The sequence below is a fragment of the Herpailurus yagouaroundi genome, unplaced genomic scaffold (assembly GCF_014898765.1).
Source record: "Herpailurus yagouaroundi ecotype Mexico unplaced genomic scaffold, PumYag 142, whole genome shotgun sequence".
In the NCBI taxonomy this organism is placed as follows: Eukaryota; Metazoa; Chordata; class Mammalia; order Carnivora; family Felidae; genus Herpailurus; species Herpailurus yagouaroundi.
Window position 1 is genome coordinate 40066482 of NW_024412397.1, and position 27153 is coordinate 40093634.

Genomic DNA, 27153 nt, shown 5'->3' on the forward strand with positions numbered 1-27153 from the left:
TTTCTGTGCTTCTATAAGGATATGATTGTATATATGTATGATTTGCTATTTTATTTTTAATCACAAAAGGGTCTTCTCTATGTACGCATTTAGTAAAGTTACTCTTTTACTTATAAATACGTTGTGATATTCCTCAAGGTTATTAGATATAAGCCTAATGTACTTTTTTAGTGGTACAGATCTTTCCCACTGTAAATCGCCATCCTATCAGTCAGAGTACAGTGCAGAAAACAGAAATCCCTCTGTTTTAGGCAGAAAGGGGTTTAGAGATTTCAACAAGTTTGCAAAACTGGCAGAGAGAACTGTAGGCTGGGCTTCCAGGAGTGTTTCCCCAGTTGACCAGTAGTATAGGCACTATGACATCCGAGGCTGCCTCTGGACCTGTGTTGGGCGTATGCCTGCTCCTTGGATCAGAAGGCTGGGGATATGGGAGCTGTAGCCACTGCTTCCGCTGCCACAGGGCCTCAGTACCCACAGCTGGTAGACGGACACTCAACTCTACAACATTCAGCTATACACATCTCTATATGTATAGTCACATCTCTATGGCCTTATTTGCCAATAGAGAGAAAACAAAACAAAACAAACAAAACAAAAGCAACCAATAATCAGGAAGATGCCTTTTACCTCAGTTCTACTTTCCATAATATGCCTGACTGTTATCTCCTATTGGTTGAAACTAATGTGCATCCTGAACACTTTCACAAATAAAAATAGAAACTGCCTGCCTTCCTTCCTGCCTGCCTCCCTGGCTTCTTTTCTGTTCTTTTTCTTTCCTGGGCTCTGATACACAAGAAAACACTTTAGAAGGAAGTTGCAAAGGAGGTTCACTGAGCCATTAATTACACTTTATTCACGTCAGATAACTTAGTCAATTACTTATCTTTTGAATAAATTCAGAATGAATACGGTTATTAACCACTACTAACAATATTAAAATTAGTAACTTTATATATGTTGTTTTTATGTCCTGGTTCTTTGTATGTGATAGAATCTCAAAAGTTGGATTGTTGTGTCAGAACTAACTGTATTTTTCAAGACAGGTATTACTGAAATATGTTCCAAAAAGTTTTGTTTGTATATTTGTACATATGTATGAGTATATGAGCAATACAGATGTCAGATTTCTCACTTTACTCAACACTGTAGGTATTTTAAAATTATACTAACTTAATTGTTGGGTAAAGAAGTGTTGGATTAATTTTCATTTTCCTTCCTGGTAGTGAAGTAAATTCATTTCATTTCTTTTTTTAGCCATTCAGCCATTCAGATTTCCTCTTTTTTTTTTTTTTTTTTTTTGCTTGCAAAGATTACTATTCATGACATTCTACATGATTTTAGATATTCCAATGATGAACATTTTCGAAGTTATGTTTATTATCGTTTGTATTAGGAAAGCAATTAGCACACAACAATATGTGTGATTGCCTGGATTTTATTGCTTAGGGCAGGGCTAAAGTAATAGTACTTCTTAAACACTGCAGATTTTAAGAATTATACGTATAGTACTTAAGGTGTGTTCATGAATGTTTTATAACTTCATTTCCTAAGCCTTCCAACAAACACCTGTCAGTCACATGGCAGTACAGATTATTAAGGCACTGAATTCTCATGTTTATTTTTTATTCTTTTTATTGGAAAACACATGGGAGAATCTATTTCTAAAGATTTACAATTGTTTGGTATATGAAATATGTATAATTTTAGGCATCAGAGCTACCACGTCTGATCTGGAAAGTACATTAGAAACTGGTTTGGGGTCTGTTTATGATTTTTGTACTTATGTAGATTCAGTCCTAGAAAAATGGTTACAAATAAAGATATTTACGTGTAGACATAAAGACGCTAGTGAAGAACACTAGTGAAGACACAGTTACATGTCTTTAGATAGATGTGAAGTCCAAATAAAAGTATTTCCTAAAAATCCTTTACGAATGTTGCAAAAGTACAAGCAGCAAAGAAAGATTAGTGTGGGATGAACTTGAATTTTATTAGAATTCTGGATTTTATGAACAAGTGAAGAAAACAAATCTTTATTATGTGTTCTAAGATTAGTCACAATGGGCACAATTATTAAACAATCCACAGTTGTCATGTTGAAGCGCAAAAAGTATTTTATAAAGCCCATCAAAATTTTAAAATAGAAGGATACTCCAATGTGTGTGCAGACTGACACAGAATGAAAATGCTGAGACTCTACAATTATGTTTTTAGCATTACAATTAACTTCACAGTCCAGATCTGCTGAAGCAGTTAGCAAGACATTTATCAAGCCTGTTACCAAAGAAATGGTGACAGGGAGATTCAGGGATATAGCTAACAAAACGATTCATTAAATGCCCATGTCAAACAACAGTCCATCTCTTAGAGAAGATAACCAAATATATAAAGAAGTAATTATTATCTAGTATAAAAGTTGTTATAATTCACTGCAAAGCGATGAATTCATTTACACTGGGAATTCTTTGCTAATGTGTACAAATAAAGAAAATTTAAACTTATTGACACTTCTTGAGAAACAGCAGTGAGTCCTGGAATCCATGCTTTTGATTAAGCACATCTGCTACTAACGCCATAGCCAGATAAAAGAAAATAATTCAGTACACATATTCAAACAATTGCCAAGACAGGCAAATCTACCCGGTGTTATATTCATAGGGAAGCCATTGCAAAACGATGTAGGCATTTTAAGAGAAGTCCTTCACCACCAAATACTATGTGCTATCAGATTTGTAAATGGATGATCAACCATTATTTAATATGTGCTTTTTAAAAAAACTCATTCCCTATTTAGAAAAAGAGGTTCAGGTGTTCCTCAGTAAAAACCTTGGGCTTCTAGATGACTTTTATGATAAAGCACTCCATTAAAAATTAGGATATTTTACAAAGGATATTTTTAATTTCACTCAAAAATCTAAAATGCCAAAAACCTAAAATGCAAATCTAATAGGTGTTCCACATTGAAGAAAAAATAAATCCAGCAAAACTGAAGCCACAGAGTATACCTTTTAATCATGTCAAGGAGGATGTGTTTCATTGAGTGATTTGGCTACAACTTTATCTGAGGAATACATTCAAAATATATTGCACTATCTAAAAAGCTTGACTAATAGTCTTCTTCAGAATTACTTCCCAAACCATGGTAGTAATGAGTGAGTAAGAAAGCTTGTATATCACTTAGTAATTGGACAGTTTCTGAAGAACAATTCTGGAAGATATTTCAAAGGAATTCTTGAAACTAGAAATTATTAAAAAAAACCATTTTTATTTGGGTTAGAAATACACTGTCCAGTGTACTGGGAAATTTATCTACACTATCAGTGTACTGGTTAGAAATACACTGTCCCGTTACTTGGGAAATTTATTAAATATACAGGTAAATCATAATTCATTGAAATTCTCATCTTAAAGTTACAACATCAATCCAAATATTTCTTTAATTACTGATCATAATTCTAAGAGAAATATATTTAGTATTATTTTGGTAAATTGAATACATTTAATACTACTTTTTTTTTATATTGTTTGTTTCCTAAATTGTTTTTGTTTTCAAAGTTGCTTTCCTTTATGGCATATAATACTGGATTTGTAACTTATAATAACAATTTTCTTTTTGAAAAAATTATTTAAATAAACATGTGACTTGCCTTAAGAAAATTATTAAATGCATACTAGTACAAATAGTATGGTGTTTAGTATGAATAAAATAAAAAATTGTTCTGAAATGGTTTGGGAAACAATGTCCTGTTGAATTATTTCCTTTGTCATTAGTGTTTAGATCTGTTGCCTCTTAAATATGTTTTCTAAAATTGTATAATTCAATGATTTTTAGTATACTGGCAAGTTGATGCAACTATAATTTTAAGATAACTCATAATCTATTCTATTAAACCTTTGCATGGCTTCTTTTCACGTGGATCTTGATTGAAACTCTTAAATAAGCATTGTTGTTCTTTATATTTGTGTAGTTTTTCCTTGTACTAGTTTAAAATTTTTCAAAACTAGATAGTGAATTTATCACGGCTATTGTCTGGAGTATTGACCATATTTATGTTGTTTTTTTTTTCCTTTAAGTTGTTAATGTGATGAATTATGATTTGAATTTTCTAATATTTATCAACTTATAACTAAAATATAATCTGTTTTTCATGGTTAATTATTTGAGCACTGTTAAATTGATTTGGTACATTATATTCAGAATCCTGTATCAATTTTTATAAATGGCAACCACTTATGGTGTTATTTTATACTATTTAATCAATATTTATTAAGTTATGGTACCGACACAATTTGAAATATATTTCTTAATTTACAAAAAAATGGAGGAAGCTTCATAATTCTTTTTTTTCTGTATATTTTTTCTTAGCTAGACAATTTGAAAAAAAATTATGATCAACTAGCCTGGAAGAGAAAAAGTTATGAAAAGGAATATCTGGAAGCATTCAATAATTATTATGCAACAGTAAGTTGACCTTTTTCTACTTCTCCCTAGAGCTCTGTTCTCTGTTCCTAAATATTAACTCCTGCAACTAAAAGTAATGACATTATTACACATTTTTTTTTCTTTTTGAGATACATAACATGTATAAATGTTTCTCTTATTCTTAAAGAAACAAACATGGGATATTGAGCTTTCTAATGTTGCAAAAGACCTTTCAGATATTTCAATTGCATATACTCATTTGGCAGAAGAAAACAGAAAGCTTGGAATTGATATTGAAACCATGGCAGGTCTTATCAATGACAGGTAATTTTGCAAATATAATTTTTATTTTGATATAATATATTAAGTATGTTAAATATAATGTATCTCCTCATTTTACATGGATACATCTCTGGGGTGGTTTGGTGGTGTTTGTGTTTATCATCAGCTTAAATGTTGTTTATTTCTATTCTAAATGTTGCTCTTTAAAGCACTCTGAATCCCTTTAGAGATATCAAGTAGTGAAAAAATGATCTTACGAGGAGTTTTTGCTCACTCATATCATCTCCTTTTGACATGTCCTCTTACACTCAAAGACACTTTAAACTTACAGTATGTTTAATCAAGCTCCTGCTATCCTTCAGTCAACCCTCAATTCTTCCCAGCAACTACTAGTTTTCTTAGCTCAGAAACCTACAGGTTTTCTTGCTTTCTGTTTCTATTTCAACCCTCATATTCAACATATTAAGAAGAAATGTTTCACACACTAAATATCTTTTTATCTGTTAACACTGCTCGATCAGCACCCTGGAACAAGCTATCATCATGTCTAGCAAGAGCTTATAGTGACTTCCAAAGCTAGTTTACCTGCAGTCATTATGCTTCCTTTCTAATCCATTATCTACACTGTGGTGGGTTCATTCTTTTTTCTGTTTTTTGGTTTTTTGTTTTTTTTGACATAAGTATGATCAGTTCCTCTCCACACCTGCATTAATTTTAACAGGAATGAAGGGAAAATCCCCTCCTTAACATCTCCGACAAGGTCCCTGAATAGGCAGACATACCTGCCTCTGTTGTCTCATATCACATTTGGTTCAAATACTATAGCCTTGCTTCATCTTCTCCTATTTGCCACGTGTTTGGCAGCCCATATGGCATTTGTGTGCTATCTCCTTTTCCTATAGTATTTTTCCTGTTCCTTTTACCCAGCAAATTACTCTTTATCCTTAAGACAGTTTTGGAGTGAGTTCTGAGAAGCTTTTTCATTGATTGTTAAATCAATGAAATCCAAGTTAAATCCAATTCTTATATTATGTGTATATATGGCACACATACTTTTCTCCTTCAGATCTCTTGCCATATTTGCAATTTTTGTGTGCACATATTTGACTCTTGTTCATCTCCCTCAAAAAACGTGATCTGTGAGGGCAGACATAGGCCATGTCTGTATTCTCTTCATCACTGAATCTGCATCATCAAGCATGGTACATGACATACTGTGCTATCCAAAGTTAATTATTGAAGGGAAAGAAAGAACAAAGAAGGGAAAGGGGTAATAATGATATTGGATGATTGTATAGGAAGTTGTTAAAATTTCTTAGTGATCGTTTTATCTTTGGAAATGCTAGAATGAAACTATAAGATTTATCTATATGTTGAAAAGAATTTTGAAAAGACAGCAAAAGGAACATTGTTTTCCAAAAGATAACTTAAAATTGTACTTGTTAATGTTACTACATTTTATTAAGAGAGCCATAGGAGAAAAAATAAAAATTCTGAAGCTAATGAGAAGACCCCTCTGGAAGAAAGGAAGTGTGAGAGTTAGCATTTATGAGATTATCTTGCCAACAAGCGTCTATCTCATCTTAGTGGTATACAAGTAGAAAGGTTTATTTCTCACTTGCATTGCAATTTAGCTGTGTCTGCGTTTCATGTTATTTCTACTTCTTAGATTCAGGGTGAAGAATCAGATCCTGCTAGGGCACATTGCTCTGGTAAGCACAGATTCATTAGTGAGATCACTTGATGACCCTTACAGCTTCCACAGGAAGATGATAAGTGTTTCTTTTGCTCACACTCCATTGAACAAAGCAAGTCATATGGCCAAGCCTGATGTCAACAGGGTGGGAAGTCTAATCCTCTTAAAAAGAGAGACAGTACATAATTGAGAATAGTGATACAGTCTATCACATGTAGTGGAAATGTAGCCTTGGTTATTGTAAAGGATTTCCAGTGTATACATTGTGCTTGTCCAGTTAATATTTAAAAAAATTTTTTTTCAATGTTTTTAATTTATTTTTGGGACAGAGAGAGACAGAGCATGAACGGGGGAGGGGCAGAGAGAGAGGGAGACACAGAATCGGAAACAGGCTCCAGGCTCCGAGCCATCAGCCCAGAGCCTGACGCGGGGCTCGAACTCACGGACCGCGAGATCGTGACCTGGCTGAAGTCGGACGCTTAACCGACTGTTAATATTTTAGATATCACTTAATTACTTAACTTTTCTTTTAGATTTTCACTTGAAATTAAAAAAATAAGTGATGATTTTAACAGCAGATTAGTCAACAAAGAATTAGCGAAAGATTAGTGAAATCAAAGAAATTAAGAGATATACAGGTAAGAGTCAGGTCTACCACATGTTTAAGTGATGTTCCAAAAGACGAGAAGATAAAAAAAGGACAGAGATAATATTTGAGGAGATAATATCAGTTCATATATGGCAAACATTTCTTACATTCGTGTTTCACTGGTGAGTCTCTCACTCTTAATAGTCGATAGGTAGGTAGGTAGCTAGCAAGGTAAATAGGTAGGTAGGTAGATAGATAGATGCAAAAATAATTACTCATTTCGAAACTTTATTTGCTGTCACAAACTATGAGTCTGGAGTTCTGTCTTGTCCAGTAAGAGAGCGGACACAGAATTGAATACGAGAGAGGCTAGTGTATGGGAGGAGACAAGGGCCTGAACAGGGGTTTCATCTTGACTTTATTGAGCTCACAAGGTATTTCCCACGTGGTGAACGTGAAGAAAACAAGATCTTACACACTTGGCAAAAGTGAAGAAAACAATCAGATAGTAATCATTAACTTGTATGTGTAAGAAGCAAAGGGTCTGGGGGGGACAAGTGGAGTTTTTGATCCAAATAAAATCGTATATTGGCATCAGATGGAAAGTAATTTCCGTGATATAACAAGTGATATAATAAGTTATTCGTGATCCATTACAATATCTCGCTACCTAACCTCAGGCGCTTTTGCCCGGTGGCGGCTGTCGGCCCTAAGCTTTTTAACCCATTTATGTAAGTAGAACCTGTTTCCCCACAGTTTGTTTTACTTCCAAATCTTCTAAGTAATTTTATAATTCCCTGTTTGATATAGATATTTACAGCTTATCTTTTGCTTTTCAACATAGTTATTCAAAATAGTTATTATTTTATCTAAATCTAATAATTTAAATATCTGTAGTCTTTGTCATTTATTTTTGCATCTTATTCTCCTAACTCATGCTTTTGCTATCTTTTTCCCTTGTGCTCTTGGCTATTTTTATTGTGTGTTGTCCACTTTCTTCTGGAAACTATTTGTGGAAAATCTTTGAGTCCTAAGATAAAATTGAGTTAACATTTGCAACCTTATATTTATGAGAGGGATTCTTTTTTTCAATTTTGCCCTTGTATATGCCCAAGACTTTTTTTCATTTCCCAAACCATGATATTCAAATAATTTTTACAGATATTCAAATAATGTATTTGAGGTTTGTATAACAATGTAACAAGAATTCTATTATATTATGTTGGGAATAAAAGGACATACAATTAGTGTCATTATGGATGAAAAAACTCAGTAACATATTAGTTATTTTCTCTATTTATTGAAATGATTTTAGGTTTTCAATCTGTTTTTGCACTTTTTTGTATTTTCTTTTCTACAAAAAATAGACATTATAACAACAGTGCAAAAAGATCATACAAGATTCTTTCATTTTGAAAGCACTGGAAGTTTTGGTAAAATGGAGCTTTGGATATCTGTAAAAAACTCTATTATATGGGTGTGTCATGATTTTTTCATAATTACTCTAATATTTACTTTTAGGTTGTTTTTATTTTCATGACATAAACATTGTGGCAATTATTTTTCAGAAATCTTAGCTTTTTAAAATTTCAAGTAGATTTCTGGAAGTAGATGGCTATAATGCTTTTAAATTCCTAATACCTTTAAAAAAATAAATTTCTAATACCTTTCTAAACCTACTTTCCAGAAAGACTATGTCATTTATTGAAGCTGAGCAGTACATAAGCTTGTTCTGTGATGAACTTGTGCTAACATTGAGCGCTGTGTTTTTTCCAAGTTGATAAGTGAAAAAATGCATCCTCAATGTTGTTTCAAACTTTCAAACATTTCTTTGATCACTAATGAGGTGGAATATTTATATATCCTCTATTGAATTCTGCTTTTTCTAGAGAATTCTTGTGTGCTTCCAAGGAAAAAATAAAGAACTTGGGATTCAGAAAGGCAAAGTGCCTTTTTGAAGTTCTCACAGCCTAATACCACTGGCATTTGAAACTTGATTTTCTGTATTCAGATTCAGGATTTTTTTACCTTCTCTTATTTTTTTTTGCAATTTAATGTGATTTCAGTTTAACTGATGTTTAATAAATGTTCAAATACGCTTGACATATTACTCCAATGATAACAATCTCAAATAGCAGCCTTAACATTAAAATGCAGTTGTCTCAGGGTACAGGTAAGATTGTGCTGAATTGCACTTTGACTTTGTGGCTAGAGCTTAGAGCAAATGCTTGATCTGACTTGTGTGTCTGTCTCTGTGTGCATGTGTGTGCGTGTGTGTGTGTGTGCACATGAACACATATTTTTATGTGGCAGGCAGGTAGAGACAAACACTGAGGGTAGGGAACTAACTTTCGACTCTGCTGAAGACCATGGAAATGCACCAAAGAAGCTGTATGGTCAGATTCTCTTTTAAAGATATCACTTTGGTGGTAATTGAATGAGTTAAGCTTTGAATAACTGGTTTGATGGTGGTTCCAGACACTAACTTGGGAAATATACGGAGGAAAAACAGAAAGGTTGGAGGGAAGATGTTGATATGTTTGGTTTGGAATCGTGTATGGCATGATTCAAGTGTACGTATCTAGATATCACTCTGACGGATAGGTCTGAAATTGAGGAAAGATGTTCATGGAGATGGAAGTTCCATGTTAAATGTAGAAGGCTTTAACTTGGCAAGCAAAATTTTCTATGTCTACTACTTCATTTACTGCTTGAAAATTAGAATTTTTATGAGATAGAAATTTTGTGGGATAAATTATAACACCAAGTTTTATATCAGTATAAGGTAGAGTTTCCTCCGTATCTGATAGGGCAGAATCAAGAAATATTAATGGCCTCTGTAAACTCTTATCCACTAACAAAAACTGCTTTCCCATTAATTAGAAAATGAAATCTAAATTCAACAAAAATGAATAAAGCACCAAATATTTTTGACATTTATTAAAATTTATCTTACTTATTTTTAAAACTTTTCCAGGTTTATTGAAGTATAACTGAGAAATATAATGTGTATATATTTAAGTTGTGCAAAATGATAGATTTTTAATTAACGTTTTGTTTTTTTAAGATCAGATAGGGTCACAGGAAAATTGAGGAGAATATATAGATATTTCTCATATACCCCTGGTCCCTATACATGCACGGCCTCCCCCATGATCAACAACCTTCACCACAGTGGTATATTTAGTACAATTGATGAGCCTACACTGACAGAACATATTACCCAAAGTCCATAATTTACATCAATTTTAACTCTTGGTGTTGTACATTCTAGGGTATTATGCAGTAATACCCTAGTAATGCAGTAATAATGGTATTATACAGAGTATTTTCATTGTCCTGAGGTCCTCTATGCTCTGTCTACTCATTCTTCCATTCCTCCATTCCAAACTGTGACAGCCACTAGTTTTTTATTGTCTTCATAGTTTTGCCTTTTTTTCAGAATGTCATATAGTTGTAATCATATAGTATGTAGCCTTTTCAATTGGATTCTTTCACTAACTAATATCCATTTAAAGTTCCTTTATGTCATTCATGGCTCATCTTTTATAGCACCAAATAATATTCTGTATCTGGGTATACCACAGTTTAAGCATTCACCTACTGAAGAGCATCTTGGTTGCTTCCAAGTTTTGGCAGTTATAAATAAAGCCACTATAAATATTTGCGTGTAGGTTTTTGCATGGGCAAAAGTCTTCAACTCCTTTGGGTAAATACCAACAAACAATTGCTGGATCATATGATAAGAATATGTTTAGTTTTGTAGGAAACTGCCAAACTGCCTTCCATAGGGGCTGTATTATTTCGCAATCCCAGTAGCAATGAATGAGAGTTCCTGTTGATTCACATCCTCACCAGCATTTGGTGTTGTCAGTGTTCTACATTTGACCATTCTAATAGGTGTGTAGGGATATCTTCTTCTTGTTTTGATTTGCATTTCCTTTATTGGCATATGATTTGAATAATCCTTTCATATACTTATTTGATATTGTTCATATACTCATCTTCTTTGATGGGGTGTCCATTAAGGTCTTTGACCCATTTTTAAATTGGATTTTTTTTTCTTTCTGTTGACTTTTCAGAGTATTTCATATGCTTTGTACAACAGGTCTTTATTAGATGTGTCATTTACAAATAGTTTCTCCCAGTTTGTGGCTTCTCAATTTTTTGACCTTGGCTTTCACAGAGCCAAAGGTTTTAATTTTAACAAAGTCCAGCTTATCAATTAATCTTTCCATGGGTTGTGCTTTGTTATTGTGTCTAACAAACTATTGCCATATCCAAGCTCAACTAAGTTTTATCCTATGTTATCTTCAGGGATTTTATAGTTTGCATTTTACATTTAGGTCTATGATCCATTTTGAGTTAATTTTTATGAAAGAGGTAAGGTGCCTGTCTAGCTTTATTTTTTTGTCTGTGTATGTCCAGTTGTTCCAACATCATTTGTTGAAAATATGATCTTTGCCCCACTGTATTGCCTTTGCTTCTTTGTCAAACATCATTTGGCTCCATTTCTGTGGGTTGTACACTATACATTATAGGAGATACAGACAATAATACAAAGGTCAATTGTTTTTATTATTTAATGGTTAACAGAAATAGCGTCGTATATCTTTATTTTTACTTTACGCAGTGATTTTATAGTCTTTTGTTTATGACTAGTAGACTAATAATATAACCATATGCTTATGACTGCCTTTATAATCAATATTTGTACTTAAAGAAAATGTAGACCTAAAAATCAAATGTATGTTTGCAAGTGTGTGCCTGTGTTTGTCCATGTGTGTGTGTTTGAGTCCTGAACACCTGCTTTATATGAAATACTGTTTAAGTGCTGGGGATATCATTTAAACTTACATTCTGCTACATAGATACTAAATATTTGATAAATTTTCAAAAATTCAGTCACGGATACTCTTGGGAGGAAGAAAAAAAGTGGATAATGTGCTAGAGTGACCGGGCCAGTGAAGAATTGGGACCTCTGCTTTGGCAATGACCTCCAAGGACACTGCTGTCTCTTGAATTGAGACTTTAATGAAGAAGCTTTGCCAGCCTTGAGCTGTTCCAGGAAAGAAGTTGCCAAATAGAAGTAATGGAACACACAAAAGTCCTATGATGGATAAAAATTTCGTGTGTTCTGAAACAGAATGGAGGCCACTGTTTCTAGAAAATTGTATGTGGGCAGAGTAATTCAAGGAGACGAATGTTCCAAGGCATACAGGGCCCAGATACTGCAAGCCTGTAAGTGGGCTGTGATAAAGGAATGTGGGTGAAACATCTAATGCATTTAAAGCATCTTACATCTTATTTTAGAAAGATCTGTGGGCAGCTTACTGCAGGACGGACTTTGGTGCATATAGAAGGACGCCGGCTCTTTTGGTCACTCAGAAAAATTATAATGATGATATAGATCAAGGGTTTTTTCAATAAAAATGGTAATAGCTGAATTCAGATATATTTTAGAGGAAGTACCAATGGGATCTTTTGACAGATGGAATATAAGATGTGAGGGGGGAAAATCGTCAGGCTACTTGCTGAGGTAACGAGGGCTTGCGGAAAGTCTGAGGGGGATTTTGGAGAAGATATAATTATGTGTCTTCAGGCCATATTAAATTTCAGATTCTTATCAGCTCTTCAAATAGAAATGAGAAGTAAAAATTAGATAGATCTATAGCACAGAAATGAGGAGGACATAAATTTTGAGTCATAAAGTTAAACAAAAGGACAGGATACTATGTCTAAAAAAGAGTATGTAGATAAAAAAGTAATCAGAGTTTACTTTTCTTGCAACACTGATAATAGAGACTGTAAGACACTTACAAATGGAGCATAAATAGGACATACATCCTTTAAATGCCGCATTGTGCTGATGAAAAAGTAAAGGAAATCCTCAGAGGGCAATGCAAAATAATAATAATAGTAATAATAATAATTATTATTTTATTATTTTTATATTTATATATATTATATTTATTTATTATATTTATATTTATATATATTATTATTTATTATATTTATATTTATATATATTATATTATTATTATTAAAAAAAGTTAAATTTCTAGTTGATATTTGGCTTCTCTAAAATTATGAATTGAAAAATGACTTTGCTGATCTTGGCAAACAGGGTGATTAAATTTTAGTGTCTTCAAATAATAGGCCACGGGCCATGGATCTGTGCAAGTAAGGGAACTGGGCAAAGTAAGAGCATTTGAATGGGCAGAGCAGAAAACATATACCCACAAGCAAAGGCAGAGATAAGAAAGTGTGTCTGTCTAAGCCTGGAACCTGGGTAGGAAACAAGAGAATGGTATGGCTATTTTTGACACTTGTTTGATGTTTTCATTTATACCATGTAGGTGATCTTGTAAGGCCCCAACCAAGAAATTATCATTTTAAAAAGTGATCTTACCTTGATAAATATTCTCTAGAGAAATAAACAGGCAGAGGCCACACAAGATTTTCTCAAATAAAGCTTTTAAAGCTCACAGGGGTGCCTGGGTGGCTCAGTCGGTTAAACATCCCACTCTTGTTTTCCGCGCAAGTCATGATGCCTTGAGTTTGTGGGATTGATCCCTGCCTCTGGCTTCACGCTGACAGCATTGAGCCTGCTTGGGATTCTCTCTCTCTGCCCCTCACCCGCTCGCACACATTCTCTCTCTCTCTCTCTCTCTCTCTCTCTCTCTCTCTCTCTCTCTCTCTCTCAATAAGTAAACATTAAATAAAGATGATCTTACAAAATATGAAACAACAAGGGAAAGTAGAACATGAATGAGAGCAGAAATAATCAGCAGTATATTTACACCCACAATAATTTCAAATGACAGTATTAGATTAAATCTGCCTAAGTAAGTTTAAAATGATTAAAGGGAACAAAACAAACTAATAGAACATTATCAAAACAGTTCAGGGAGGTTTGAAAAAGAATTCACCAAAACTTGTAAAGCTTAAAACTGGATTCATTTTGATTAAATATTTTATTAATTAAATACCAAATGCAGCTGGGGGAAAAAAAGAATCAGTGCCCTTGGAAACGTGAAGAGGAACCCGGAATGCAGTACAGAGAGCAAAAGAGACAAAAATATGGAATAAATATTAAGTATTATGGAGAATAGAATGAGAAATAGAGAATGGGAAAGCAATATTCAAAAAGACAATGGCAGATAACAGTCTTTTGAAGCGTGAATCCTTAGATTCAGGCATCATGATAAATCCCAAGAAGATAAACTCAGAAAACGTTAATTTTCTTTATACTATAGGTTACCCATATTGGAAAGAACAGTTGCAGATATGATGCATCTTGTCAAATGTATTCTACAGTGCTAGTATCTGCAAACAGCTCTCCTGCCTCCTTAAATTTAAGTGGCAAATGGTACTTCCTCTTTAAGGCTAGCACGTCCATCGGTGCTCTTGATCTTAATACCTTTTGCCCTGTACAGGACATAGTTTATCCTTATAGCTTCTATTTCTGACATCTTTGTTCATTACTTTCTTCCTTCAGGCTATATTCACCATTAACCCTCTTCCAGCCTAAAGTGAAGGCCTTGTCTTCATTCTAGTTGTATATTTGGCAATCACACAGTAGTTCCCTTACATTCTCATTAAAATTTTCACGTAGTTAGCAATATTTGCTAGATTATTAACAGTATTTGCTTGACTGTTAATCACTTTTTGACCCACAGCAGTCTGGCTTTTGAAACTCCAATGCTACCAAAATTTTCTTACTTAATTTAAAGACAACTACAACAATGAACATCTCCCTTTCTAAATTCACGGAATGTTTTTTTCATGTTATTGCAATATCTTTTTGCCCGCTATGTGAACCAAACATTTGTGTCTAATGCCCTCTCTGATGCTATCTCTTTTTGAGATTCAGCATGTCACTCTCTTGGTTCTGCCTTTAACTCTATGAAGCTGTTCTCTCTAGGAATTCGACAGCAGCTCATTTATCTCTGCTTGTCTCTCATAGATGAGCTCAGAGTCCTAACTGCAGCCCCTGTACATCCTTGGTCTGCTCTCAATTCCAGAAATTGTATCTACTCTCATTATTTTAACATATGTCATATTTTTCTTCACTTCTTAATCTCTATCCACATCTTTTATTTCTCCCGATAGAATTGTTTTTGATACCTACTCTCTCCTGCAATATCACATCTTGACACCGTTATCCACCAAGTTACTTACTTCACGCATCATCCTATATGCCTCTCTATCTGCTTATAGCCAGCATCCTACCAACTTCTTTAAGTCTTTCTTTTAATTATTTTTTAATGTTTATTTATTTTTGAGAGAGAGAGACACACACAGTGTGAGCAGGAGAAGGTCAGAGAGGGAGGGAGAGACAGAATTGGAAGCAAGCTCCAGGCTCTGAGCTGTCAGCACAGAATCCTATGCAGGGCTTGAACCCATGAACACGAAATCATGACCTGAGCCGAAGTCGGACCCTTGACTGACTGAGCCACCCAGGTGCCCCAAGTCTGTCTTTTAAATGATCTTTCCGGGGCGCCTGGGTGGCTCAGTCGGTTAAGCGTCCGACTTCGGCTCAGGTCACGATCTCGCGGTCCACGAGTTCGAGCCCCGCGTCGGGCTCTGGGCTGATGGCCCAGAGCCTGGAGCCTGCTTCCGATTCTGTGTCTCCCTCTCTCTCTGCCCCTCCCCCGTTCATGCTCTGTCTCTCTCTGTCTGAAAAATAAATAAACGTTAAAAAAAAATTAAATGATCTTTCCTATCTGTCTGTTTTAATTAACAGTGACCTAAATCATGTGCTAATTTTCCCTTAATTGGAATATTAAAATGGGCTTCCAATTAGTCTACCTTACTCCAAGGTACTCTGAGGGCTCACCCTCAGATCTGTCATATACAGCATTACTGGTGCAAATTATCTACAAAGGATGAAATGTTATTTCCTTTCAGCATCTTAAAAAAAGTTTGAGTCTCTCTACCAACTATAGGATAAAGTCTTATCTCCCGGACTGATGGATTAGACACTTTAATCTGTTACCTGTACAACTTCACACTCATCTTGCACCATTCCTTTTCGTGATCTCAATGTTCTAGCTTAGTAAAATACTAATATATCCAAACGCATGTTATTTTAAACTTTAATCTTTGTCTCTGGTATTCCTCTGATTGAAATCCTCTTCCTTTTCCTTCTCTTCCTCCTCCTCTTTTTTCTGGCTTAAAAAAAAATATGATGAAGTGATCATTCATACAATAGCTCAGACATTAACTCTTCCCAGATGCTTTCCCTCTTAGTAACTTCCCCTATCCCCAAAATATGGTGGTATTAAGTAGTTCTGTTTATTATTGTACTTATGATCGCACAGAGATGTGTGTGTGTGTGTGTGTCTTTTTTCCTTCACGAGAATATAAATCGTGAGTTTAGTTTTAATTCATCTTTATATCCCAGTCACCTAGGGTAGCACTTGGTATGCAGTCAGTTCTCATAAGTATTCATTTAACTAACCCTCACTGAATGCATACACTTTTCTCCTAGGACTTGTCACACTATGTACAGTTACTGTTGGTTTGTTTATTTGTGTTTCCTCTTAGCTAAGCTCCTGGCTTTAGGCATTGTCTGTGCTTGTATGTGTCTGTGTACTTGTCTGTGTTTTTCTCAGTAGGTGTTAAATAAATCACATAATGAACTAATGAAAGCTGAATATAAAAATTTGTTATCCTTATTTCTTGCTTTGCTTCAGTATATCTGTTCTCCTAATCTCCTGGCTATATGTTTAATTCTAATGTCATTTGTGATATCTTATTTTGCTCCAAAGCAATATTAATGGTTATTTACCCTTTTTGTCTTTTTTTTCTCATTGTCTTCCATTTCATTAAACCAGATGTCACTGTAATGAAGATCCATGCTGTTACATACTTTTTAATTAGCAAAAAACTATTTATTAAATCACTCGCATATGTTGCTCAACATATATAAGTACAATATATATATTATTCTCAATTTATTTAAGCTTAATCTTGATAACAACCTTAATGGTAGGTATTATTAAGCAAATTTTACATATAAGTAAGTAGTGTATGAAAGCACCACCCCCAATTACATTAAGGACAATCAGGATTTGAATGTAGGTCTGTCTGAATCCAAAATTTGTGCTTTCTCAGAAATACTGCCTGTTTACCTTCATTGGTAAGTCTTGATTCCTGTATCTGGGATGTTACAGCAGACTATGGACATTACATTTACAACTTAGAAAATATGTCAAAAGTTTATTACTTTATTTAATTCTCCATCTGTATTTGGGTATACCCACTGCTTTCTCCAAAGAGCTCTGTTTTTAGTCTTTTATTTTTTTCTTTTTTATTCTTCCATTACCCAAATCACTTTTCCCTTAATCCCAGCTTCTTTTTTCCTTAAGTCTAAAAATAATAATAAAAACTTTTAAAGCAAATCACTGACACTCATACATCTTTTGAATATCGTCATCAAAAATTTCCAAATTTGGACTGATACATATATTCTAAGATTCCTTTAGAATACCATCTCACTATTTGATGTCATTTCCAACTGTTACACTATTTGAATAAGTTACATAATTAATTCAATATATGATCTATTGCTCGTATATGGTTCATTTTAAAAATGGCAACACTGAAAGGTAGATGCCATATTTGTTAACAGACTTTGTTCATGACTCTGTGCATACAAATATTTGCAAGAGCTTTTGGTGATAATGATGCATAATTGTTTACCTTGTAGTACAGTGTGTAATTAGTAATTTTGTCTTTCAAATGAGCCAGCATCCTTTAGAAATGTAAAAAACCTTTTACATATGGGACATTTGACTTGAGCAAACAACTTCACTTGATTACTTATTCATGTGATAGGCAGGCTTCAGCAACGTAAATCAAAGAAAATGAACTTGTTTAAGATGATTTGAAATTGATTAATTTGTATTTAGTTTGCTTGAAGTTAACTGTGTGGTATGAATTTCTGTATAGCTATTTTCTTACATCCAAGCTCTGTAAAATATTCAGAATATCTACTCCTAATGCTCTACTGTTCCTCAAGCAAGACAGTGCCATTGTAACTGCACTGATCCAAAGATGGGGTTGATAATCGAGGGAAATGAGCAAAAAAGCTATTGAACACCATAAAGATTTACTGGTATATTTTATAGAATGTGTTTATCAAGAGTTAACAGGGTAGTGATTTATTTGTGGAGATAGCAATTAGAATATTATTGAAGTTGTTAAATAGCCTGGAATACTTAGAATGAATCCACAGGGTACTGTGTCTTTCATACTCGCTTAGCTATATCTTACCAGCCTATTAATTTGAGTTACTTTGCAGGAGTATAGAATATGATTTTTTTCAGCATTTAACAGCATGCTTTCCAATGAATATTCTTAAACTATTTTGCTTTTACTTTTTCAGCTATTGAAAGATAAAAAGCTGTATGCACCATTCAAAATTAATTACCAATGTTTTAGCCTACTTTAGACCTATTTGTAAGAAATTAAAATTTCACAAATAAATTACTCTTCCCATTTCTGTTCTCTCTCTCTCTCTCTCTCTCTGTCTCTTTTCAGAGGCAATCAAAACCCAAATTTGTCTGTGTTCAGTATGTGTAAGAACTTGGATTCTCAATTTTTAGACCTCCGTATTCCCAACAGTCTTTTCTTCCATATCATATCAACCACCTTCTCTTACAATTTTACCCCTACATCTTCTCATCTTTTCAGTTTTAAGAATCTACTCTCTCACAGCTGACACCTCTCTTTCCAGCTTACTTACTCTACGAGTACCCTCACTCCATTATTTGACACTTTAAGATGATCAGTCTGTTATCCCTACTAGATGTGTATATCCTACCTTCTTGTCCTTCCTTCTCTTCTCACAGAACCTAGTTATATCTGACTAAAAATAACCCTTCATTTAAATCACCTTCAAATTTTATTTCTGTGACTTGAAAAGCTCTATTATTGAACTGAAGCAGGATCCAAACAGCTGCATGTGGCTACAGTAAGACACAGCTGAGATTAATTAATCTCACCATGGGTGGATCCTGTTTTGGTGGGCCCTAAATGTTATAGAATGAGATCTCTTTATGAAAAAAATATAAGCTTATGAATACCGAATTCCCACAACCAATTCAGTGCCACTTGACAAAGGGTAAATTATATTAGAAAAAGAAAATAAATTTTGGTTAGAATATATTATTTTCACAAACTTTATTCAAAAATGTACAACCATGTGAAATGCCGTTAGACACTCAAAGGACTTCACAAGGGGTTGGGGTCAGTTAGAGGCCCTCATATTTAAGCTTCATTAGCACTGCAATAAATTTGCTGCCGAGTAGAACTTAAAGTATGTGACTATGAATCTCAAGTGACATTCAGCACTACCAAAAAATTTTTAGATTGTCCAGTTTTCCTGACCCCTTTTTCACATCTTCTCACACTCTTCACTCCTAATACCCACATCACCCTCATTTTATTTATTTGTTTATTTATTTATTCATTCTTTCAAGTTTTTATTTAAATTCTAGTTAGTTAACATACAGTGTAATATTGGTTTCAGGAGTAGCATCTAATGATTCATCACTAACTACAACACCCAGAGTTTATCAGCAGTGCCCTCCTTATTCTCATTTTAACACTAATAATCTTTTCAAAACTTAATAGAGAATACAGATGCAGTCAAATGAGAATTAACCTCTTTTTCTTGCCAGCCTATTTGCATCTGTCTTTACATACTCTATGTTCTCCTGTATTAAATCTAATAATGGAAGCAGCTCTTACAGTGGAGTTCCCATCACCCACACACTTTCCAGGAGGATGCCATTTGCTTTTACACACTCAGGCTTTGTAGCTACAGTTATTTCCTCTTTCCTGTGAACTATTATTACTTCTCTCTAATAGCATACAAACATTACATAATATTGCTCATCTTAGGAAAGAAGCAAACTCAAGAGAAAATAGAGCTCTAAATCCCAGCTCTACCCTTCTGTTCTTTATAGTAAATCTTAATTAAAGTGAACATTCCTGTTCCCATAAAGTCACATTCTGTTTTCTGTTCAATCCATTCAAATAAGAAATTTCTCAAAGTACCCTATTCTAGATCTAAAGTCATATTCTAAAGTTAATTTAAAGGTACTTTCATGTTTTATTTAGTTTTTTAAAAATTATATGTACTTAAAGTTTACCTCATGATGATTTGATATACATAGTGAAATGATTACTAGAGTCAAGCTAATTAGCACACCATCTTCTCACATAGTTAACGTGTGTGTTTGTGTGTGTGTGTGTGTGTGTGTGTGTGTGTAATGAGAGCACCTGAAATCTGCTCTTTTATCAAACTCCAAGTGTTTGATACCATAATTTACGTAGTCACCATCTCATACATTAGATCTCTAAATTTATCAACCATTTATTGAGTTTTGCTTGATAATAATATCTGATGGCATTTGGGTATCATTTCATGTAGGTAATCTGTTTTTTCTCTTGGAAAACTTATGAATTTTCTCTTCCCATTTCAGAGTACTGAAACTTTACAATTCCATGTCTGGGGGTGTGTGTACTTCTCTGCGTTTAATATATCTAGTTTAACATTATGTAAGACTTTTCATTTTAGTGACCCATGTTGGCTTTTAGTACTGGAAATTTTTCATATATAATTTTGTTATATATACTTCCTTTCTATTTTTTTGTTTATTTATTTTTGAGAGAGCGTGCATGAATAGGGTAGAGGAAGAGAGAGAGAGGGACAGAGGATTTGAAGCAGGCTCTGCACTGACAGCAAAGAGCCTGATGCGGGGCTCAAACTCACAACTGTGGGATCATGACCCAAGCTGAAGTCAGACGCTCAACTGACCCAGCCACCCAGGCTCCCCTTCCTCTCTATTTTTTTTTTTAATTTTTTTTAACGTTTATTTATTTTTTTTGGGACAGAGAGAGACAGAGCATGAAGAGGGGAGGGGCAGAGAGAGAGGGAGACACAGAATCAGAAACAGGCTCCAGGCTCTGAGCCATCCGCCCAGAGCCTGACGTGGGGCTTGAACTCACGGACCGCGAGATCGTGACCTGGCTGAAGTCGGACGCTTAACCGACTGCGCCACCCAGGCGCCCCCCCTTCCTCTCTATTTTTAAAAAAAAATTTCAGCTTTATTGAAACATGTTAGACATAATTCTATATATTTGAGGTGTAAAATGTGATGATTTGATATACATGCACTTTGTGGTATAATTACCACCCATCAATCATTTTCTGTCATTACTGTGTTATTCTCTTGTGGTGAATATGATTAAGGTCTGTACACTTAGCACATTTCAAGTAAGCAACACAATATTATTAACTGTAGTTGCCATATTATACAGTAGGTCCTCAGAGATTATTTATCTTACAACTGAAGGCTTACACCTTGACCACTGTCCTTCCCATTTCCAATACCACTCAGCCCTTGTTAAACATCATTCCACTGTTTTTCTGAATTCATTTTTGTTGTTAATTATTTCAGATTCCACATGTAAGTGAGATTACATAGCATTTATCTTTCTCTGTCTGGCTTATATCACTGGACATAACTGTCCTGTAAGTCCATCCATCTTGTTGCAAATGACGGGATTCATTCATTGTTCCTTGTAACTGAATAGTATCCCGTATATACGTGGAAATTTCTTTATTTATCCATTGATAGTTTGTTTCCATATACTGGCTATAATGAATCATGCTGCAATGAACATAGGAGTGCAGATATCTCTTCCAGAAATTGATTTTGTGATTTTGTTTCTTCAGCTATATATGTAGAAGTGAATGTTGGATCATATGGCAGTTTTGTTTTCAATTTTTTGAAGAACCCCTAGACTGTGACCCATAATGGGTATACCATTTTACATTCCCACCAACAGTATACAAGAGTTCCCTTTCTCCACATCCTTGGAGCATTTTCTGTCTTTTTGATAAAAGCCATCCTAACTGATGGGAGGTGGTATCTCATTACGTTTTTGAATTGCATTTCCTTGGAGATAGTGATGTTGAGCATCTTTTGCACGTAGTTGCCATTTTTATGTCTTTGGGAAAAATATCTGTTCAGGTCCTTTGCCCATTCTTTAGTTGAGTATTTTAGATTTTACCTACTGAGCTATATAATTTCCTTATATATTTGGGATATTAATGTCTTACCACATATGGTTTGAAATATATTTTCTTTCATTAAGTAGGTTGCCTTTTCAATTTGTTGATTTTTTTTCTGTGCAGTAGGTTTTTAATTCGATGTTATCCCACTTGTTGATTTTTTACTTTGTTTCCTGTGCTTTGGTGTCAAAGGCAAAAAATAATTGCCAAGACAAATGTCAAGGAGACTTTTCGCTGTGTTTCTTCTGGGAGTTCTATAGTTTTAGCTTTTGCATTTAATTTCTTAATCCTTTTCAATTTAATTTTTGTCAGCGGTGTAAGATAAGGGTCCAGTTTCATTCTTTTGCATGTAGCTATCCAGTTTTCCCAACACCATTTACTGAAGAGATGATTCTTTCTCCATTGTGTGTTGTTGGCATCCTTGTCAAAGTTTTTTTTTTTTTTTTTTCCTGGGTTCTTCATTGTGTTCTACTGGTTTGTGTGTCTGTTTGTCATGCCAGTACCATACTGCTTTGATTACTATAGTTTGTAATACTATTTGAAATAAGGAAGGGTGATACCTCCAGCTTTGTTCTTTTCTCAAGATTGCTTTGGATTTTGGGGGCATTTTGTGACTCTATACAAATATTAGGATTTTTTTTTTCTGTCTCTGTGAAAAATGCCTCTGGAATTTTCATAGAGATTGCATTGAATCTCTAGATTGCTTTGGGCAGCATAGACATTTTAACATTATTAATTATACCAATCCATGAACACAGGATATCCTTCCAAAGCTTTGTCTTCCTGAATCTCTTTCATCAATGTTTTATGTTTAGTGTCAGTGTATAGATCTTTCTTTCACATCCTTGATTAAATTTATTCCTACATATTTTATTATTTTTGATGCTATTGTAAATGAGATTGTTTTAATTTTTTCATATAGTTCATTGTTAGTATATAGAAAGGCAGCAGATTTTTGTATATTGATTTTGTTTTCTGCAGCTTTACTGAATTTATGTATTAGTTCTAATAGTTTTTTTTTTTTATGGAGGTTTTAAGGTTCTTTTTTTTTTTTTAATTTTAACGTTTATTTATTTTTGAGACAGAGAGAGACAGAGCATGAATGGGGGAGGGGCAGAGAGAGGGAGACACAGAATCTGAAACAGGCTCCAGGCTCTGAGCTGTCAGCACAGAGCCCGACGCAGAGCTTGAACTCACGGACCGCGAGATCATGACCTGAGCCGAAGCCGGCCGCTCAACCAACTGAGCCACCCAGGCGCCCCTAAGGTTCTTTCTATATAAGATCATGTCATCTGCAACCAGAAAATTTTAGCTATTCCTTTCTGATTTGGATACCTCTTACTTCTTTTTCTTGCCTAAATACTCTGAGACTTCTAGTACTATGTTGAATAGATATGGTTAAGAGTGGGCACCTTTGGCTTTTTCCTCATGTTAGAAGAAAAATCTTCAGCTTTTTATAGAGTATGATGTTAACTGTGGACTTGTTATTCATACATGGCCTTTATTATGTTAAAGTACACTCCCTGTATATACAATTTTTGAGAGTTTTTATCATGAATTGATATTGAATTTTGTCAAATACTTTTTCTGCATCTATTGAGATTATCACATTTTTATCCTTGATTCTACTAAAGTGGTGTATCACATTTATTGATTTATGTATTTGAACCTAATTTGTTGTTGAATTCAGATTGGTAGGATTTTGTTGAAGATCTATATTTTGTTGCATCTATATTGATCAGGGATATTGGTCTATAATTTTCTTTTCTTGTAATGTCTTCATCTGGCTTTGGTATCAAGGTAATACTGGCCTCTTAAATTGAGTTTGGAAGCTTTCCATCCTCTTCAGTTTTTTAGAAGAGTTTGAGAACAATTGGCATTAATTATTCTTTAAATGTTTGGTAGAATTCATCAATAAAGCTATCAGGTTGAGTGTTTTTTTAATTAGGAGTTTTTGATTACTGGTTCAGTTTTCCTATTCATTCTTGGCCTGTTCAGATTGTCTAATTTTTCATGATTCAGTCTTGGCAGATTGTGTGTTTCTAGGAATGTATTTCTTCTAGGGTATCCAATTTGTTGGCATATAATTATTCCTAGTAGTTTGTATTTCTAAGTTGTCAGTTGTAATGTGGCCCTTTTTATTTCTGATTTTATTTATGTGAGTTTTCTCTTTCTTTTTTTTCGTGTAAAGTTTTGTCAGCTTTGTTTACATATGTTTTAAAAACCATGCTTTTTTGTTGTTGATCTCTTCTATAGTTTTTGGTTTAATGCAATTGTTTCAGTTCTGATTGTTGTTATTGCTTCTCTTCTCCTAACTTTGGGCTTAGTTTGTTCTTATTTTTCTAGGTCTTTGAGATGTAAAGTTATGTGGTTTGAAATCTTTCCTTTTTCTTAATGGAGGCATTTGTTATTATCAACTTCCCTTTTAGAACTGCTTTTTGTATGTTGTGTTTCTATTTTCATTTATTTCATTTTAAAAAAATTTCTTCTTTTCCTACTGGTTGAGTTCTCAGTCTCTTGTCTTTTCTTCCCAATCGTAGTTCGTACCTTTCTATAAACCTATAGACTTCAATAGTAAGTTGGTGCTTTCACAAACAAGTACAACTCAAAAACCCCTGCTGTGACGCAGTGGACCTTGCCCAGGTAGCACATCTGGTGGAATACCTTTGGCTAGTTTCTTGGTTACCTCATTTGTGAATGTATGCTTTTTACATTGTATGCCTCAGTGTGTGTATCTGAAAAAGTTGGTATCCAATCTTAAAATGATATTAATGTCTTCACTCTTTTCTTTTATTGACTCTTTTCCTTAGCTGGGGGTTTTCTTTTTGAATGCTTTTAGTTTTTGGTTTTCTTTTGTTTTTCTTTTTCATGGACTGGATTTGCTCATACTTGATTATTATTAATAAGAATTTATATAAGATTAGAAAGAATGGATTGTTTTAGAAGGAAGGGATGAATGTTCTGAAAACTGAGCATTTGAGGTACCTGCCTTTCTTATTGATACACTTATCCTTCTGAGATTGAGCACAGCCTGACAATTAAGAGCAGCCAACAGGAAAAGCAGGAAAATAAATGGAATTTTGGGTCATATTTTTTATATTCAAGATTTAGTTAAGTTTCTGGTTATTTTATATTTTAGGCAACATAAAATATGACTTTGTTCCTTTTTTACTACTATTAAATATATTTGCCTCAATATATACCTTCTTGGAATAATCTTGTCAATTCTTTTGCTTTGTTTTTTATAGTATAAGAAAAAAATCAGAGTTTGAGTCTGAAATCCAATCTTTGATGAAACTAAGGGGAAAAAATGATGAATTTATTAAGCAACTCTACAGGCAAGCTTATCACCTTGGTGCTATTTTCCACCTAACCAAATTTAAAACAGAGGAATTAGAGGACAAAATAGCAGAAGTGAGAAGAAAATTCAAGGTTTGTATCTTTGTGTTCTTCTAAGTTGTAAAAAAAAGTGGGGGGTGATTAACCTGAATTTTATTGATTTATTGATGATAATTTGATTTTAATTTAAACTATATTAGTCTTTTAAAACAAATTCCTCCTTCTGGTAAATCTGAATAAAATCATTTGTCTTCAGAGGCCCAGAATAAATAGAAGAGGAATGAGGCTCAGCGTAGCTAACCAACACTTACGTCTGCTTTTTGCGCTTACTGACTTTAAACTACCTTGGTCACCAGAATAGTGGTGCCTGGTTTAAACTCATCCTGTATATATACTGTATAAGAGTTCTTGCCTATGGTTGGAAGAAGGGATGCTGGGAAGTGCCCTTGCACCCTGCGTAATATAAGAAAAGGGAGGCCTGCAAGTTACTGAATTCCTGAGTACCACATAATTAGTAGACCACAGTGCTGTGGAAACAACTGCTCATAGGCCTCAAACCTATTCCTAAGTGAGAAATATGATAAATAGCCACTCCATGCCATTTGGCATAGACACTGGCAAAGGCTACTCCATTTTGCCACATGTAAGGGGCCACTTTATGTTTGTTTGTTTACTTATTTATTTATTTATTTTTAATTTAATTTGTTATCCAGTTGGCTAACATACAGTGTATACCCTGTGCTCTTGGTTTGGGGGCTAGATTCCCGTGATTCATCGCTTACATACAACACCTAGCGCTCATCCCACCAAGTGCCCTTCACCAATTTTCCCCTCTCTGACCCCCACCTTCAACCCTGAGTTTGGTCTCTGTATTTAAGAGTCTCTTATGGGGGCGCCTGGGTGGCTCAGTCAGTTGAGTGTCCGACTTCAGCTTAGGTCATGATCTCACAGTTTGTGGGTTTGAGCCCCGTGTTGAGCTCTGTGCTGACAGCTTGGAGCCTGGAGCCTGCTTTGGATTATGTGTCTCCCTCTCTCTCTGCCCCTCCCCCACTCACGCTCTGTCTCTCTCTGTCTCAAAAATAAATAAAAACATTAAAAAAAAATAATAAAAAAAAAAGAAATCCTGCCACTTGCAGCAAAATGGATGGAACTGGAGGGTATTATGCTAAGTGATATATGTTTGTTTGTTTGTTTATTTTTATTAACTTGTTTTATTTTTTATTTTTAAAATTTACATCCAAATTAGCATATACAGCAACAATGATTTCAGGAGTAGATACTTAGTGCCGCTTACCCGTTTAGTCCATCCCCCTCCTACAACCCCTCCCATACTCTCAGTTTGTTCTCCATATTTATGAGTCTCTTCTGTTTTGTCCCGCTCCCTGTTTTTATATTATTTTTGCTTCCCTTCCCTTGTGTTCACCTGTTTTGTCTCTTAAAGTCCTCATATGAGTGAGGTATATGATTTTTGTCTTTCTCTGACTGACTAATTTCACATAGCATAATACCCTCCAGTTCCATCCATGTAGTTGCAAATGGCAAGATTTAATTCTTTTTGATTGCCCAGTAATACTCCATTATATATATACACACACACACACACATATATATATATATATATATATATATATATATATATATCACATCGTCTTTATCCATTCATCCATCGATAGACATTTGGGTTCTTTCCATACTTTGGCTATTGTTGATAGTGCTGCCATAAACATGGG

The 27153-nt window shown here is 34.3% G+C and overlaps 1 protein-coding gene across 1 annotated transcript in view; it reads left to right on the plus strand.

The window, feature by feature from the left end:
- Positions 1-27153, plus strand: part of CCDC178 (coiled-coil domain containing 178) — a 435616-nt gene that overhangs the window by 119285 nt on the left and 289178 nt on the right. Inside the window, exons 10-12 of the mRNA XM_040478494.1 lie at positions 4367-4462; positions 4611-4747; positions 25333-25516. Of these exons, the coding sequence (XP_040334428.1) occupies positions 4367-4462; positions 4611-4747; positions 25333-25516 (417 nt within the window). The remainder of the gene's footprint in view (positions 1-4366; positions 4463-4610; positions 4748-25332; positions 25517-27153) is intronic.